The sequence below is a fragment of the Mauremys mutica genome, chromosome 6 (assembly GCF_020497125.1).
Source record: "Mauremys mutica isolate MM-2020 ecotype Southern chromosome 6, ASM2049712v1, whole genome shotgun sequence".
Taxonomy (NCBI): Eukaryota; Metazoa; Chordata; order Testudines; family Geoemydidae; genus Mauremys; species Mauremys mutica.
The window spans coordinates 99,857,196-99,876,320 of record NC_059077.1 but is presented as its reverse complement, the minus strand read 5'-3'; the positions used below and the strand labels follow the sequence as shown (position 1 = coordinate 99,876,320).

Sequence of the window (19,125 nt, the reverse complement as noted above, 5' to 3'; positions counted from 1 at the left end):
GACACAGCTATGCCAGTCTAACCCCCAGTGTAGGCAGCACTCTATGGCTACACTACATAGCTGACAGTGCTGCACTGTAGCACTGCTAGGGCAGATGCTCTAAGCCTATGGAAGAGAACTCTCCCACTCAGGCCTTGGCTACACTGGCGCTTTATAGCACTGCAACTTTCTCGCTCAGGGGTGTGAAAAAACACCCCCCTGAGCGCAGCAAGTTACAGTGCTGTAAAGCACCGGTGTAAACAGTGCCCCAGTGCTGGGAGCGCGGCTCCCAGCGCTGCAAGCCAATCCCCTCAGGGAGGTGGAGTACCTGCAGCGCCGGGAGAGCTCTCTCCCAGCGCTGGCGCCGCGACCACACTTGCACTTCAAAGTGCTGCCGCTGGAGCGCTCCTGCGGCAGCGCTTTGGAGTTTCCAGTGTAGCTATTCGCTCACTTAATTAACCCAGCCCCAGCGAGGAGCAGTAGCTATGTTGACGAGAGAAGCTCCCCCAACCACATAACGCTGTCTCCACTGGCACTTAGGTCAATGTAATTTATGTCTTTCAGGGAGGTGGCTTATTCACACCCTAAGCAACATAACTTGTATTAACATAAACTGTAGTTTCTACATAGTCTCAGTGAGGTGGATTAACTACAATGATGGGAGAACTGCTCCTGTCACTGTAGCGAGCATCTATACTGAAGAGCTACAAGAGTAGTGCTACAGCTGTAGCATTTTAAGCTTAGACATATCCTGCCTGTCAAAGTCATTCATGCCACATTGTTGTCATACATTATCTATCACTTTGCAAATAAAATCATCACACCATAGCACCTGTTATATTACAACAAATATAATCAGTCCCTATCTGGCTTTGTGAATCTGCATTCAGAATACAGGAGTCAATTTTGGTTGTCCCACAAATGGATATCTGTGAGCCCCACAAGTGAGTCTGTCAGGTGCAACTCAGTGTATATCTGAATATTTGTGAATCAGAAGCCGATCTGGTCCTTTTAAAGTGCATTCTTTCCCCTGCTTCAAATAATCAAAATGAGAGCTGTTTAGACAGGAATTAAGTATAAGAGACAACAAAGAAGAGAAGTCCAACCACACCAACTCTAAGATTTAAAGATCAAACTTTATTTCAAGGCATTTCAGTGACTAGACTTAAAAGCTTCCACAAAAATCAGATAGTACATTATGACAGAGTAGGAGTGTCAACCTCATTCTATAGCGAAAGCCTAATCAGGATCTGTGGGCCTGGTCTACAAAATTAGCACCATATAAAACCCACAAATCCACAATGGCTTCCCAGTGATGACAATAAGATTTTTGCACAAAGAATAAGAGTAGAACATGATCTATAAATAATAACATAACATTGAACGGGTCTGATCCTGCAGTATTCCTCGCATACTCCAAAACTCCCACCAAAGTCAATGGTGCATGCAAGAAGTACAGAATCAGGCCATTAAGTTATTAAAGTTAATCACTCTATCTGGTTACTCAGCAAAAGATGGTGTGTGTCTAAGTTACTACCACCACAGTTTCTCCTTCAATTCAGTTTCTCCTCTATCTTTCTTTCTGTTTGTCTTTTGCCCATGATTATTTGTATCTCTCCTCCGTACTTCGTTTTCTCCTTTTCGCTCTCCTTTTTATGTCTTTTTTATTCCTATGTCTCCTTTCTCCCTTTGTGTTCCCTGCCTTCTTATTTGTATTTTTTCTGCATTTTGCCCCATATTTGGGCTCTTCTAACCCCAATTCCCATTCTTAGTCTCCCCCAGGCAGCAGAAGTACTTACACATGAAAAGGATGCAGTGGGAAATGGAGTTCTTTCATTATAAACACTTCTTACAAAGGACACTGTTTCAAGCTCTTTAGACACAGTCTCACCAAAACTGACTAGGATCCCATGGTCAAGCCAAGCCTGTAGTCTTTTTCAGCAGCAAAGAGGTAGATGCAGAAGTGCTTTACACATAGACTAAAAAGGGAAACTTATCAGCAAATCCTAGTCAGTTTCCTTTTGCTGACAGTCCTTTGTGCAAAGTGCTGGAGTGCTGTTTTGGCTGTTGCTGACAGCAAACCAAATAGCAGTGCAGTTTTAAATGGATGTGTATACCAGTTGGCTACACTGATTGGGCCATAGGAGGCCAGGAAGATGGAAGTTTGACACCCATGCTAGAGAGTTACACTAAAATGCAGTCCTTAAAAAAAGAGATGCAAATCAGAATTTCAATGCAGCTAAGTGAAACAAAATTGATCCAAAAACTGCACACTCCAAGACCTAGATAGATTTCTTTTTAAAAAGCAAAAATATAAGTTAACATGGAAAAAAACCCATATTAAATCAAGAGAACAGTTTTGTGCCTGATGTTTATTCAGCTCTTGGTCCCGTGGTGATAGGGCCATTTGTGCGTGAAAAATCTTGCTGGTCTTCCTCGTCCAAACCCAAAATGTCTGGAATATCATCAGATTCTGAAGACAAGTCTGTGATAGTGAAATCTGGCACCTGCAGAGGAAGAAATCTAAATAAATGTGAAGGTAAAAACTGAAGGACCTGATTTGCAAAAGAGCTGAACACTCATGCCTCCAAGTGAAGTCAACCAAGGCTGCAAGTGTTCGGTACCTCTGAAAATCAGGTCCAAAGTATTAAGCAAATCAAACATTCTCAGTCTTATTTTAGATAGACAGAATGACAGAAACATCTTAAGTAATATAAATTAGTGTATTAATGGATACATTCTTATAATAAAGGTGGAACAGAACTGCATTCAAACAGAACATTTCATAATACTTTGGGGTGGTATGTTAAGGTTTTCTAATAAGATTGGTCTCTTGCAGAGACAGTGTATATTATATCTCACATCAATTAAGAGGTGTTATATATGTTTGCTATATCATCTTTATCTTCATTCTTCTTCAAACTTCAGAGGGGAATGAGGGATAGAGAAAAAATTAATGGTTATGTAAGGAGCTAGTTGGAGAGCCTGGTTATTCACAGAACAGATACAGCACAGGTGATATCAACACAAGCTCTTCTACATTGCACTCAATTGAGGCAGTAGGCTTCAGTCTTGTTCTGAAGAAATGCTATGGGGAAGTGATTGCCTCTAATTGTGAGAAATTAACATTTCACAATAGTTTGCCAAGGAAAGTTTATATTTGTAATTGACTCACACTGATCAGCGTTTTAAGAAACAGACTACATGGCTAAACTTTCATTTGTAAAAGCTCAAATCTGCCACCAAGTAACTTCATAATAGTTATCAACTCAAGAGCTACTAATAATATATTTTTAAACCAACCACCATCACCCCAGCAGAATTGACACTACCCTACTACAAGTGGAGAATACCCATTCCATCACTCATGCACTCCTCAGTTTCAATGTTGCATATTATTCAATCCCTACCCTACCTGGGTATGTAGAATTAGTATGGACTGTTAGCTATTGGGTGAGTAATGATGGTCAAAGTGATTTTTATATGTATGTTAAATGGGTTAGTAAAGCTCTTTGCACATCTAGATGTTGGGCAAAATTTTCAGAAGCCAGTTAGGAGTCTAATTTCCATTCCTGTCAGTGACATGTATGTGATTTAGGAGCTTGGGAGCATTTGAAAATGGGATTTACGCTAGCTGATTCAGGCATTTTTGAAAATGTTACCCAGGCTGAGCAAAGTAAATATATTTTTCACAATTTAATGCAGAGTTGGCTTAAATGTAGGCAAGCTGAGAAAACACAAACTCAGCTACAGCACTTGTGCAGCAACTGCAGTATGTGTGTAATGCTTGGGTTTACAGTTAGGGTAAAATAGCAAGCAAATACCAATGAATCTGCTACTCCAATTGAACTATCTGAAACATGCTAGACTGAGAAGCAACCCAGTTTATTTTTTCCCCTCTGTTAAGATTGTTCTTTAAAGAACTATCTTGATGGCACTGTATGTGCTGCTATGCAGCAAACTATGCTCAGTCCTTGTTATCAGGGGATGACACCTTTGGAACAGGGAGGCATGGGCCCAAGAAGGAAGTGGCTCCTCACATTACTCAGTGCAACCTCTCTAATAGATTGTGGAGCTCTGGCTCTGAAGTTGATTTACAGGTAGGGAATCTAGAACAGGGCTCCAGAGATATGAGTGCCTCCAGTAAAATAAAACTGGGTTTCAAAAGACATTGCTTGAGCCCCAGGATGATGACATTTAGCATGAGGAGTGCAGCATAAAGGCTTATAGCAGCCATTGACTAGTTTTAGATAGAGCTTGATCTTCTAATGAGATCAATAGCATTAATCCCACTGACTTCAGATGGCAGCAAGAATGAGGCTCCATCCCTCTATTGGCAGAACTTACTCTGCACCCTGCTGCATAAAACATCCACATCATAAGAAAGACTCCACATAGTAATACATTTAAAATAACGCTGTATACTTTCAGGAGCTGTACCAGCCGGGGCCGCCCAGAGGATTCAGGGGGCCTGGGGTCTTCGGCAGCGGGTCCAGGGGCAGAAGGACCCCGCCACGGGTCTTCGGGGCACTTCGGCAGTGGGTCCCAAAGTTGAAGGACCCTCTGCCGCTGAACTGCCGCCGAAGACCTGGAGCGGAAGAGGCTCCAAGGGCTCGGGCCCCGTGAGAATTTTCCAGGGCCCCCAGAGTGAGTGAAGGACCCTGCTCCAGGGGCCCCAAAAAACTCTTGTGGGGGCCCCTGTGGGGCCCGGGGCAAATTGCCCCACTTGTCCCCCTCTCTGGGGGCCCCTGTACCTAGCACTCCTTGCCCCACTAGTAACGGACTAGGAAGTCTAAAACAATGTAACCAAGATAGCAGGAGCCAAATGTGGAGGTGATACGTAAGTTAGGCTATGTCTACACTGCACTTTTGTCAGTAAACCTTTTGTCGGTCAGGGCTGTGTAAAAAGAAACACACCCCTGACCAACAAAAGTTTTCCCAACGAAAAGTGTCGGTGTGGACAGTGCTTTGTGTGAGGGGGAGACTTTCTCACCAACAAAGCTATCACCCCTCATTGGAGGTGGTTTCACTTTGTTGGTAGGAGAGCTCTCTCCTGCCGACAAAGGGGCTACACAGAGAACCTTACAGTGCCACAGATGCAGCAGTACAACTGTGCCACTGTAAGATGTGCAGTGTAGACATAGCCTTAGACTTACAATACACTCCTGCAGAACTACTTCTACCCCCTATACTCATATTTAAGGGACTCTGCATTGGAGTCACAGTCATTTACACCTTCTCCAGCCACCTTGTCAAGTTACTTGCACTTAAAATCCTTTAGATGTTAGAAGAATGGATGCAAGTAGCTCTAAGGGACTCTAAATTAGGGCCTATTAATATTCGTGGTTGCTACACCAGCTGTAAACCCTGTGTAAATGCACTATGTCACCTACAACAGGGTTTGCAGCAGATTTATCTTTATTCTGAATCTGATAAGTTGCACCAGTTGAGCACATATTTATACATTTATGCAAACCCCCATATAGATCAATGCAAAAGCCCCTACCAATTATAAGCCTTTAATGTAAGAGAGTTTAACTTCTACATCACCTCTGTATTTGTCCTTATAGTTCAGTTGTTTCATATTTGTTGGGGAATGGGAGAACATGGAATCCTCATTTTTTGTGTGATTATGACCAAAAAAGCCAGGTAAAACTTCTCTTGCACCCATTCCCCCCTCCATCAACACTAGTTACATTCTCTATTAAGTTACTTTAGTCCATAAAAAGTTAGACTGCACTCTAGTGATATGTGCATTTAGCCACTATCTTATCAGAATTTATTGTGTATTTTGTAACTTTAGTAAGAAAAATGTGGGGGTTATGAAGAGACTTTTGAAACAGAACTACATACAATCAGCATAAAAAAAAGCAGTTCCTTACTTTACCGTTTTAGCACATGGATTCTGCCTTTATTTGCATGCATCTGAGACTGAAAACTTCAAAAAACTCAAATTTCAATCTAGTAAGTTTCAAAACTAATACATTCAGAACAGATATCAATATTTAATGAGTATTCACAATAGTACTGACCGGATGTTAAAATAACAAGCACTGCAGTGCCTGAGTTTAATACTCTATTGAGAAAGCAAAAATTCATTGATAATTGCAGGTTAGAATATGGGTCCTTATTTTGATGGATGAGACTTTTTGGCAATTTTTTCCAGCTCATATGGGGGGCGGGAACAGATTTGTAAGCAGCACTCAGTCAATGCATTAGGGAGGCTTAGAGTCCTGGTGTAGTCAGTCATAATACAGGTGTTTTATTAAGATAGTCTACTGCGAGTAGAATGTGTTCCAACCCATCTTGATCCCCAGGAAAGATGAAGCTGTCACTATGTTATTATGGAAACTGAAAGCTCTGTGTTCTGGAAAGCACTGTGTGAAGTAATGACATTTTGTAATAATGTCCAAGTACAGATTCCAGCACATAACTTAGGAAAGTTAAGTATTCACTTTTGGGGTAGAAAACCATTGCAGTGTACGAGTGTTTTCTGGAACCTTAAATGGTTATTCTAGACCAAAAACCTGAAGTCATAATAGAAGTAACCAGTATCTAAAAGTGGGTGTAGCGTCAGTCAGGCTCATCTTTATGTCAAAGATCTTGCATTACAATTAAGTGAGGCTTAACTTTACCAAGTACTGTTATAACACTTTATTCTAGCGGTCAGTGTACTTGTTTGTAAATCAGTATAGTTAAGACTAGTAGTTTACACAATTGTCACTGTATAGGAAAGGAGGCTATGAGGTAAAGCTGACTGTAGAAATCAATAGCTGAGATGTATAGTGGTTTGGTTTTTTGTTTTCCTCCAACATCTAGAGGAGGGTGTGGTTGTTTCAGATGGAGGGCTAAACCATATTTGCTGACCACCTAATCATTGAGACACTACAGTCACGTTACATTGTATAATGACCTACTGGAATAGTGTATCAAACCCCAAACAATGTTTAAAAAAAAAGATGAAATCTTATGTTTATTCTCAGACTGATGGTAGAGTTTCTATGAACTGTAGTTGAGCTATTCATTTTGCAAGCACGGTGAGGAAAGTTAAAAAAGAAAAAAGAAGAGACATTTATATGAACAGCTTCTGCCCTTACCAGGGCTTTAAGTTCTGTACAGAATCTTCCAATTTGAAGATTATGTTTAGTCTAGAGCTTCAAAATAGTCCCATAGCAAAGACAGTACAATGTTTCATCAAAATGGTTTGGCAGGCAAATATGAATGAAGTCAAACCACAAACCAGCCCACAGATGCATCTGCATTTCCATTAGATAGCTCCAGTGCTAAATCACAATGTGGATCTTAAGCACAGCTGACATCTTAGTACCTTTTTGTCTGGAATCATGTGGCAGGAGCAGGGGCTGCTTAGGGAACATCTGTATACAGATTGCTACTGTCTCAAGGAAAGACCTGAATGAGTTAGTTGTGATTCAGTTTAACTGGCATTTGTGAACCACACTGCTCCCCTTCAACTATGAGGGCAAGGTTCAAAACCCAGAATATCCACTTGTTTGACCTTCATTCCCTATTTATCTAAGGAAAGAACTTCTAGTCTGGCAGTAGCTGTCTCTTCCTGGAAACCTTTTTTGAGCTCTTGCTCAGAAGGCAAGTCTCACCTTGGAAAAAAGTCAGCTCAGCAAGCCAGCTGAATACTTTTGCTCAGTCTTATGGTTCAGAATGGCTGAGCAGGGCTGCTTAAGGCTGGTGGAGCTCTTGAACAGCTGACATTTGGAAGTTCAATCCTGAGTCTCTCAGCCTACCTGGGAGTAGCAGTTGGTTTTTTGTCTTCCCTCTACTGCCCAAGGCTGCCTCTGTGCTCAGACTGGGAGAACTGACAGCATCATGCTTTCACAGGCACCCATTTGGATGGAGTCTAGTATAGGGGTAGTCAACTTTTTGTCCAAGTTCAGATTTGTTGATCAAGGTATAGTCAGGGTCTAGACTACAGAAGAGCCATTTCCCACTGCAACAATGGTAAGTAAATAAGATCTTGCAGTCTGTTCAGTGTCTGGCAGTGTGGATTTAGCCCATGGTCCAAATGACTACCCCAGGTCTACCTGTACAACTCATTTGTCCTCAGCCCTAGCTACTGTAGCTGCAAGTGCTTTTACTAATAATCCTCTATGAACTACTCACACTTCAACTGATCATGAAACTCCATTGTGTGGCTTCTGTATATGAAATTTGTTTTTAAAAAGGAGTTCTTAAACTGTCAATTTACCAGGCAGAAAGTTTAGGGCCAATTCAGAGATCAAAGCTGCTTTAGATTTTCCATACCTTCAAGTCCCTTCAGCAAGTAAGTTACAGACAGACTTGCTCATTCATGGTGTGCTATAGTTCCTTACACATCCTCAGAATTCATCCCATAGTCTAAGTTGGTATGTAACTTGATACCAAAAGGCCCAGAAGAGGGTCCAACAGGAGGCACTATGACTCCTACTTTAACTTATAACCTCCTGTTAGTTGGCTTTTCCTCCTGCATCTTTTTGGTCCCTCAATATGTAAATTACACCAGCTTATGAGTGCCTTAGGTTTGATTTAGGACTTTGTCTCTGAGCTACCAACAATTGTTCTAGTATCCACAGTCCTACTTACATTTGTAAAATAATTAAAAAAAACACAAACAAACAACCCCCAAAAACCTAAGATTAGCCTGTATTTTACCTTGTAACATCTCTAAAGGGAGCAGCAGAAATCAGTCCCTACCTCATGGTAGATTTAAACAAATACATTAGAATACTCGAGTCCACTATTAATAACTAGCACCCTACCAAATTCACAGGCATGAAAATGTGTCATGAGCCATGAAATCTGGTCTCCTCATAAAAATTTGGTCTCGTGTGCTTTTACCCTGTACTATATAGATTTTACAGGGGTGATCTGTGTCACAAATTGGGGTCCTCACCCAAAAGGGAGTTGGGGCACAAGGTTATTTTAGGTGGGTTGCAATATTGCCACCCTTACTTCTGTGCTGCCTTTGGAGCTGGGCAGCTGGAGAGTGGCAGCTGTTGGCTGGGTGCCCAGCTCTAAAGGCAGAGCCACCACCAGCAGTAGTACAGAAGGAAGGGTGGCAATACCATACCATGCCACCCTTACTTTGTGCTGCTGCCTTCAGAGCAGGGCTCCCAGCCAGCAGCTGCCACTCTCCAGCTGCCCAGCTCCAAAGGCAATGCTGCTGCCAACAGTGCATAAGTAAGGGTAGCAGTACTGCAACCCTCCCTACAATAGCCTTGCGGACCCCCCCCACCATTACAACGCTGAAATTTCAGCTATTTAAATCTGAAATCAGAGGATTTTAAAATGTGAAAATTCATGAGTGAAATTGATCAAAATGGACCATGAATTTGGTAGGGTGCTATTAACCCAGAAGCTTGAACATCTTAATGAATGGGAAGTTAAGCATGAACATCTCTTCCAACATGCTTCAGCCCACTATTCACTGAGTTCACTAGCCACTTTGATTTTCATCTTTAAGTGGTTTCTTTACTGCAGCATGGCACAAAAAACAAGCCATCCTCATTTCCAATAGTGGATATGCAGTGGTTTGAGGCTTTAGTTGTGCCAATAGGGAGAGCCCAGATACTGAACAGGTTAGGTCAAGCTTGACCTAGGGTAGAATACTTAGTACTTGATCAGAAGCTTTTTTTTAAATTACATTTTTCTCCAGAGTGTACAATATGCAGCACATGTAATCAAATTAAGTCTATGTAGTTTCAAATGCATGTTTGATTAAAAATGCAAATTAGCTGTTTATTTTCACTTCTGATTTTTCAAACTAAGAGTATATGGACTGCAGGGGGAAGTCACATGCAAGAATGCCCATACTGCAAGCAGGACAAACATCTGTCCAGGCCATCCTGCACAGACCACCTCCTTTACATTACTGAGCAGTCATTTCTACAGTCCAAGTTTTCACTAAGGCAGACAATAGGCACAGACAAGCTGGAATAAAGCTAAGAGGGAGCAGAAGGGTGGATGGGGACTCGTGAATAGGAAACAAATGCAGCAGCAACATCTGACCCATCTCTGTGTAATGCATCTGATGTGGGTTAGTAACTAGTAGTTTGTATCTACTTTGTTGGCATTTCAAGCCTGCCTTTGCCTGGACCCAATTCAATTTAACAAGACAGTGAGTCACAGTATTTAATAAGGAAGTGCTAAAATGTTTGTTTTTACACCATTCAAATGAGACAGACTTTGGCTGCTGAAGCATTTATTACTGAACATACAAAATGAATTACAAAAAAAAGGTGAAAAAGCACTACAAAAAGACATGAAACTAGGCACCCTGGTACAAACATGTGTTCATATGCCATACTGCAGATTTAATTTTCCGTACTGGTTTTAGTTTATTTTAGTTAAATAAGGATTTTTTAGAAGATTTTTTTCAAATCAGGGCAATGAAAACTCAGCATTTAAATAAAAAAACCAACAACTCTGGCTGAACAAGTTAGAAGCCTTACTTGAAAGCAAAGCAAGTGGCAGATTCATATTAAGGCATTCTGCTTTGTGACCTGTCCAATGAGGTGATTAAGACAATTGTGCAGTCTGAGCCATCATAGCCAAGTGCACAATCTGTGATACTGAAACACTGGAAGTTTGATAAGGTTCTCTTGCCGAGCGGCAAGACTTTTAAATGGAGTGCCAAATGAGATCATACTATAATATTTTTCCTGCACAGGTCACTGACTATCAAAGTTTTTGGTTGCAATTAGTTCCATTTAAGATCATATGGACACTTTAGCTGTCAGACAAGAGGCTTCTTAACCAGGTAACTAAACAAGGTGATTCATTGCTGTAAGTTGCTGAAGTTTCAAGCCTCAAGGCACATTATGCTGGTCATTGTTTTCAGAAGCACTTAGACAGGACAGCAAAATCATTTTTCTTATGAAAGTGCCTCTTAGAGGAGAGAGGACACATTCATATCTTTAGGCCTCCACCATCCCCACACGGGTTATTCCTTCCCCCCCCCCCCCCCCGGTCACCTGACAGCTACAGTAGTTAAGTCACCTTGTTAGCTCAGACTGCAGAGTATGTGTGCGCTATGCAATTTAATCTGTGCTGTGTTCATGCTGTTTGTCATCCTGGCTGGCATTTTTCTCCCCTTCACCCTTGCGCTCAGAATGCTGAGACCCAGCCAGTTGTGGGTAAAAGGGACCTACCAGCCAGTTGAGTGGTGTGTTGTTAACAAGATAATCCATCACATCATCCAGAGACTCCTTCATTTTCTTCAGGTGTCCTTTGCTAGTGGTGAGAAGGTTATCTGATACTTCGTGGAAAGACGAAGTAGAGTGGAAGCTTCTATAGACGTCCCCTGCCATTGCCCCAATATGATGGGCTTGGTCCTGAATGTTCTGCGGCAACCCCTGTATACTTGACACTAGGGTGAGGCAAGTGGTCTGAAGCTGCTGAGTCAGGCTCCGGGCAATGGCTAGTGTGCGTGACTCAACGTACTGGAAACAAAGCATAATAGCACTTTAGAGTTAAGCATTTCATTGACTAGAGAGTTGGTCACTGCAGCAACTGTACTGTTGCTGCAAGCTCACACCATGGAATTAAGGGGAGATGGAGAACTGAAGCTGTGGCAGATGAGAGCAGGGCCTTCATTTCATACAAATGAAACTATTAAGCTGTTGGCTTTAAGGAATTTACTAGGGTCCTTGCTTTTGAAAACACATCTGACAGATCCAGGATACATGAACCCTTGAAGGCTGCAAGTCTCTGAAGTTCACTACATGTCATGTATAGAAAAGGTCTGTCTGTTCCTTGTCTCAGGCAACTGTACTGTAGTACAAGCTCAGTAATTCACTTGGTTTTAGTCAAACACAGTTGAAGCTTTAAGCTGGAAGCACTAAGCACTTATGAGATGCATTTTAAGTTCAGCTAATCAATTACTGCATTTGTGCAGTTATCAGGATTGGTTGCTAAGAGGCTTGGGAGGAGAGGGAATAGTCTGTCAGGGTAGGGAGAAGAAAAAGTAGGATTGGAAAATTGCATTGTTGGTCCCACCCAAGTTGTTCTGACCTTCCAAAGATAAGCTAGATGAGAAGTTGTCCAGGACAGATCTGAGTGCCTGACTAGGTGTGGGAGAGCAAGTCATCAGTAGCTTATCCTCTAGCAATAGTTTGAGCTGGTGAGTCTCTGGACAGTAGGTCTGGCAGCTGACTATAGAGGTCAAGAGGCCAATTTAAAAAAAAAAAGCCACTCTAAAAGTGAGTCTGCAATAAGTATGCCAAAGCTTGGCTGCTAAAATTTTAGCAGCCTTTGGAGAATGTAGTAGAAAATGGCACCCAGTTACTGCATTAGGCCATTACTGCAATGTTTAGGGTTCTTCTAAAAACCATCTGCATCTAGTTAAACTAATTTGTTGAAATGAACACAATAGGTGTAGCCAGTTAGCTTGCATCACTAATTATGTCTGGTGCCAATAACCAAGCCATTACTTAAGCTGGCCACAATAGAGCTAAGTTTAATTTTGCAGAGCAATGGGGGTGGGAGGGAGAAAAGGGGCAAGACACCATTCAGGTTCTTCATGCTTGCAGTGCATATTAGCAAGATGGATGTTCCATGAATCATTTTGAAAACACAAGGACCAAAAAAAGTTGTATGTACGTACGTAGTGCCAAGAGTATAAAGTGACATATTGCATTTACTTACCTCAGCACTGAGAGAGTCACCATCATTTTGGCCTGTGTTTTTCTTCCATTCTACCCAGGACTGATATAGCATTTCCTGGGCATCATGAAGTTTCTGGTTGGCACTATTCATGTTCTTTCTGGCATACTCCATCTAGAAAACCAACCAATGAGGTAGTGAAGCAAAGATCCCAAACAGTTTAGGGTGATTATAAATGTTCACTAGCCCTCCCCCTCTTTCCAAAAAAGTCACTTCAAGAAGGACAGTTTTGTTGGGTGAAAGGACATTTTTAGAGTGATAGACTTTTCTTCCCCCCACCCTCTCTGCCTTCTTCTTGTTTTCTAGTAGTATCATGTGCAAGTGTTGAAGTAGTGTACAGGTCTTAAAGTAGTGAGATACTGTATACACATGGACTCTGAGAATGAGTATTCTGTTGCATGATTCTAACAAGTAGTTGCAACTTCAAAAGTCATAGCAAGATTTAAAGAATCCTATTCTACTAAATGAATAGAGTAGGATTTTGAACAGAATTGCAAGACATTCTTCACTTCAGGGTCTAAGCTGGCCCTTTAAACAGCAACTGGTATTTAATAACTACATTTTCCTATTAGTCTTGCACAATGGATGCAATCTTATTTTGGGAGTGGAGGCTGAATCTGTCTTAGTGTAAGAGATGAGAACTTGAAAGATAATGGATGTGGTTTGGACCATTAAGAACCTTTGATTTAATTAGTTAAACAATTTTAGTTAAGTTATCCATGTTTCTTTGACAAAAGTTCTAAGATAAAAAGACTACCAAGAGATTTTTGCATTTACACCTCAAACACCCCAAATCAGAATTCTTGTTAACTTACCAGATTAACAGTGTAATTGAGCTGTGAAATGGTCTCTTGGCTTTTGTACTTAGCATCTCTAACCCTGATTAAGGCCTGTTGGTAGGCACGGCTGCGGACCTTTGAAGACAAGGATCCGAGTCTAATGTAGCAGCTTGGCTTTTGAACTCCAGCTTCAAATCCTTCAACCTTTGTAGCTTCTTTTGCTAGAAAAAGAAGTTAGTTTAGACTGACTAAAAGTTAGGTTAGCAGTCCAGCCTCTAAAGGATTAGATGGTAGTCCAACTTATGGGGCAAAAACCTACCCCTTCATTCCAAATATGCCACCTCCCTTCATATGTCAGCAGGAAAGGCAAAAAGGCATCATGGTTGGCATAGTGAAGGGCCATGTCTGAGATTAGTGTCAATACAGTGTCATGCCATTCAACTAGTAGGCTTGTCAAGTGACACTGCTTGTCTCTCCCCCACTCCCAATCCCCATCCCCAGTTAGGGTCTCATCTCAAGTAGTCTTACCTAGCTCCTCTTCAGTAAGTGGAAGATAATGGTCTACAAGAGTCTCCGACCTGCTGAGTGCGCTATCCACCCCACTGCTCACCATCTGCACCACACGGCTTCCCAGGACAGTGTTAATGCTGCCATTGACAACTGACTTAGTCATTTCCACACTGTCATACACAGCTCCTTTAGTCTTGTCCATGACTCCAGTAATTGTATGGGCAACAGTATCCTTGGCACCAGTCACAGTGATTGTTACAGCATCTCTTGCACCAACAACTACATCCTTGGCATTGGCGACCACCTGCAAGGAAGAGAGGCAGACTCCTCATTTAACAGTGGGAGGTATTTAAGTTCTGGATTTCCACACACTTTCCAAAAGTAGAGACAACTAATGGTTTAGTACAACTGGTTTCAGGATTCTTTAAGAGGCATTCACTACAGGGATAGAAATTTGTCTGTCATAACGAGCAGAAACCTACAGCTACTCAATCAGCATTAGAGGAGGCATTTCCACCACAAAGTGGATTAATAGTTTATACTAATGCAAGCCTAGAATGAGTAGGCTGGGGGAGAAGGGGGGAATAAAAAGAAAAAAAAAGCCAAATACTCCCAAGACTTGTTCCTTTAAGGAACAAGTCTTCCAAAAAGTTTTGGGTGCCTAACCTGTGACTGTTTAGAGGGACCAGGAGTTAATGCCCTGTTCTGATCAAGAGTCCTTTGGGTTAGGAAGATTTATTCTTCCTACAGTGGATTTTATATCACCAGGTCCTAATTAGGCTATTTATACTAAATTGTCAAAGATAAAGGTTTGTGTCTCTCCATATCAAGAGAACCTTTCAGGTAATACTGAAGCATCATTACCAAAAGGAACCCAAGTAGCACAATAGATGGGAACCCAGCTATGTGGCCCATTTGGTAGCCCCATACAGGAGACTACTTGATGAGGTCCCCTAATCCCCCAAACAAAAACACAAACCCCTGCAAAGAAGCTTCCAGCTACCTTAAGGAGAGTAACTCAATATGAAGAGAGGGCCAGGAGATTAGGTTTATCAGAAGACCTTGAAAAGCTTCAGGCTAGAAGGAAGCAGTGTTAAGAGTCGAAAGATTTCTTTTAAGAAAGACTTCAGGTTTTTTGTTGTTTTTTTTTTAAATTTTCATTGAACAGTGAGCTCAGTCACAAAAGGTGTTTTCATTTTACTCACAGGGTAGCAATGGATGAAAGCAGATCCTCCTACTTTGCAGTATGCTAAGCCACTGGGAAGTAGGTTAGATTAAGCTCTTTAAGCAGTGACTGTCTTGTGTCTTGGACAACACCTAGCACAATGGGGCCCTCATACTAAATGGAACCCTTGGGCACTACAGCAATATGTCAAGTTATAAATTCACTTAGTTTTCCTTTCCACCCAAATGAATAGTGAGAGCTACAAACTTTCACTTCATAGTTGGTTCTCCAGTTAGAGCTCATTTTTAAGTTATAGAAAATGTTTATATGTTCAAGTCATTTTAACAAATTTAATATGGAAGCTTTCTACTTCAATTACATATAAACCATTTCTATAGTACCTAGATATCTGAAGCACTGCAAAAATGTTAACCCTTATATTGCTCTGGTAAGTCAGGAGAGTCTCTCCTCCATTTAAATGGGAGATGGAAACAGATGGAGGGCCTGAATTACAATAGCGCCATGCAGCCACTGACTTCAGTTGGTGTTATGGATACTCACATCTGGGGGTGGGGGAGGGAGGAAGAGAAGGCCCTAAGTCACTCCAAAGGCCATAGGGTGTCTGGGACAAATTCAAGGGTCCAAATTTTCAACACTGTGCTCTGCTCCTAGCCTTGCTATTTCAGTAATTACTGAATCTCTGGTTGTCCCACTTAGGCCTGGTCTACACTAGGACTTTAATTCGAATTTATCAGCGTTAATTCGAACTAACCGCTCAACCGTCCACACCAGGAAGCCATTTAATTCGAACTAGAGGGCTCTTTAGTTCGAATTTGGTACTCCACCCCGGCAGGTGGAGTAACGCTAAATTCGCACTTGCTAGCTCGAATTAGGCTTGGTGTGGATGCTAATCGAACTTAGCAGCTCCGGGAGCTATCCCACAGTGCACCACTCTGTTGACGCTCTGGACAGCAGTCCGAGCTTGGATTCTCTGGCCAGCCACACAGGAAATGACCCGCGAAAATTTGAATTCATTTTCCTGTCTGGGCGGTTTGAATCTGACGTTCTGGTTGCACATCGGGGCGAGCTCCGCAGCACCTGCAACGATGCAGAGCTCTCCAGCAGAGGAGTCCGGGCAATCCCAGACTAGAAAGAGGTCCCCAGCATGGACTGACCGGGAAGTCCAGGATCTGATCGCTGTGTGGGGCGAGGAGTCTGTGCTCTCGGAGCTGCGCTCCAACAAGCGGAACGCGAAGACCTTCGAGAAGGTCTCTAAAGCCATGAAAGACAAAGGATACAGCCGGGATGCGATGCAGTGCCGCGTGAAAGTGAAGGACCTAAGACAAGGGTATCAAAAAGTCAGAGCGGCAAACGGACGCTCCGGAGCCCAGCCCCAGACATGCCGCTTCTACGAGGCACTGCATGCCATTCTAGGTGGGTCTGCCACCAGTGCCCCACCAGTGACGGTGGACTCCGAGGACGGAATAGTGTACCGGGACAGTTCCCCCTCCCTGTTCGCCGATGGGGAAGATGAGGAAGGGTCTTTAGAGGACGGCGCAGGCGACATGGAACCCACTCCCGCTTTCCCTGACAGCCAGGATCTCTTCATCACCCTCACAGAGATCCCCTACCAACCCTCCCCGCCCGTTAACCAGGACTCGGAATCAGGGGAAGGATCAGGCGGTAAGTGCAACACACGTATAAACATTTATTTTTTATAACATTGTTATAGAAAAAATAGAAACAGTATTTACAAAATTCTAAATATTAAACTATAATATATATTAAATTATATGAAGAGAAGGTCCACACAAATGGACTTTAAGAAATTCTAAATATTTACAAATTAAAACATTCTAAATATTAAACTATAATATATATTAAACTATATAAAGAGAAGGTCCACACAAATGGGGATAGAAAAATAGTCCTCTAGCGACATTTCTACGAAGGTGTCATTCAGTTCCTCGCAAAGCCTCCGCATGAGGTTCGTCGGAAGAGGTCGCTTGTTGGGCGCTCCGTGGAAGCAGACTCTTCCACGCCAGGACATCCGAATATAGAGTGGAACCATCGCCTCTACTAGCATTGCTGCATATGGTCCTGGTCTGTGCAGTGCGTCCCGTAACATGCGGTCTTTCTGGGCACGAGTGACCCGCCTCAGGGTGATCTCGGTCTGCAAATACTGCATCTAAGTAGGGCAATTAGTGTAGTGTTACTATTGTTAATGGTTTACAATTAGGTTGCATAACAATGACCCTCGCCTAACAGCCACGTGCGAGAGTCCACAGAGAACAAGCATGCATTGATCGTTCCCGTGCGCTGGCGGGAGGGGCTGCTAAAGGCTTATCCTTTCTGCTTTGCACATTGCCTTTAGCAGGAGAGCACAGCTAACCAGTAACTGATAAGCAGTATGTACTGTAAGGCTTACCAGGACTTTGTGCAAGAGGGATGCAGCTATCTTTCCTCGCTTGTGCGCTCTCCAGTGCAATGGCGCCGCCAATGAGAGCGTATTCCGAAATCTCGGACTAGTTCTGAGATCTCCTGAGACTTGGTTCCCTCTTTGGTCTTGTTAACTGAAACTGACTAGACTGTGTTTACTGTTGGCAAACATGTATGTGTTCAAGGAAATCACCTACTTTTTCACATCACACAGCTTCGGCTCCTTCCCGGACTGCCCCGCCATCCCCCTCGCAGAGGCTGGCTCGGATTAGACGCCGAAAGAAAAAGACAAGGGACGACATGTTCCAGGAACTGATGGCCAGCTCCAGAGCGGAGGCGGCAGAGCAGAGACAGTCGAGGGAGAGCCTGTGTCAGCAGCATCGCACACACCTGGAACGGGAGGATAGGTGGCGGCAGGAAGACCAGCAGGCGACTCAAACGCTGCTTGGTCTAATGAGGGAGCAAACGGAGACGCTCCGGCGCCTTGTAGATGTTCTGCAAGACCGCAGTCAGGAGGAGAGAGCCCCCCTGCAGTGCATCTGCAACCGCCCTCCAACGCCAAGAAGTCCTGTCCCCCCCTCACCCAAAGTGACAAGACGGAGGGGCGGTAGGGGCCGTGAGAACTGTCCCTGCACCGCAGCACACCGATAATGTTAGAGACAACTGTCGCGCTGTAAATTTGTACAAGCTCTTTCTTTACAGCATCAACCAGTCCCAACTCCAAGTTCAAACCCCCCACTGTGTATTACATTATTAAAAGCGGTTTGGTGTTACTGACTGTTTCCGTCACGTTTCTGGTGTCAGAAGACTGTCTGTTGTTCTGTGGGGGGGGGGGGGAATTGTAATGTCACTGCATAGCCCACAGTGCCATGCTACAGACTTGGCTGCAGGGTCAACTGCAGGGCACACACAGACTGCAGTCACTAGGCACCAGGGACAGTCTGTGTGGTGTATGCTGCCCCGGGTCTTTCCTTGATGTGTATGCTTGTGCAGGGTCCTGGTGCCTGACATCCCCGAATGTAAAGGCAGGCTTCCCTTCACATGCATTTGGACCGTAGTCACGATCCTCCCCGGTGCCACGAGCCCCAAAAAGAGACCTCATCCAGGGGCAGATACTCACCCTTCCCCCACACCCCTCCCCCCTTCCAACGCCCAAACCCACAGCCGTCATGGTAACCCCTATCCAAGGACAGCACCCCTCGCCCCTTCCTGCAAACCCACCCATCAGTGCACACCTTAACCAGCACAGAATGCTTCCATGTTTCAACGAATAAACAGAAATGCAAAGTCAACGAAAGATTTATTATTAATTACTAAAACATGTCCTTAGTTTTAAAACGTCCTTGGGAAGTGGGGAAAACTTGGTTTATGATCAGGCTCTCTTAAAATCAAGTGGACAGTCACAGGTTACCCTGCTCTGCGAGGAAACTCGCTTTCAAAGCCTCCCTGATGCATATCGCTTCCCGCTGGGATATTCTCTCAGCACGGGTGTCTGGCTGATCGTAAACAGCAGCCAGGCGATTTGCCTCAACCTCCCAAGCGGCCAAAAAGGTCTCGCCCTTGCTCTCACAGAGATTG

The 19,125-nt window shown here is 43.2% G+C and overlaps 1 protein-coding gene across 4 annotated transcripts in view; it reads right to left on the bottom strand.

The window, feature by feature from the left end:
- Positions 1 to 1,096: 1,096 nt before the first annotated feature.
- The window catches only part of PLIN2 (perilipin 2), a 32,103-nt gene continuing 14,074 nt past the window's right edge, over positions 1,097 to 19,125 (bottom strand). For 3 of the 4 annotated variants that reach the window (XM_045020369.1, XM_045020366.1, XM_045020368.1), the window contains 5 exons: positions 13,962 to 14,247; positions 13,470 to 13,654; positions 12,637 to 12,768; positions 11,142 to 11,432; positions 1,097 to 2,486 (listed from right to left, as the gene is read on the bottom strand). In XM_045020369.1, coding sequence (XP_044876304.1) covers positions 2,352 to 2,486; positions 11,142 to 11,432; positions 12,637 to 12,768; positions 13,470 to 13,654; positions 13,962 to 14,247 — 1,029 coding nt within the window. In that variant the 3' untranslated portion in view covers positions 1,097 to 2,351. Of the gene's footprint in view, positions 2,487 to 10,175; positions 11,433 to 12,636; positions 12,769 to 13,469; positions 13,655 to 13,961; positions 14,248 to 19,125 lie in introns of those variants that run through there. The other variant, XM_045020367.1, reaches the window with a different exon arrangement.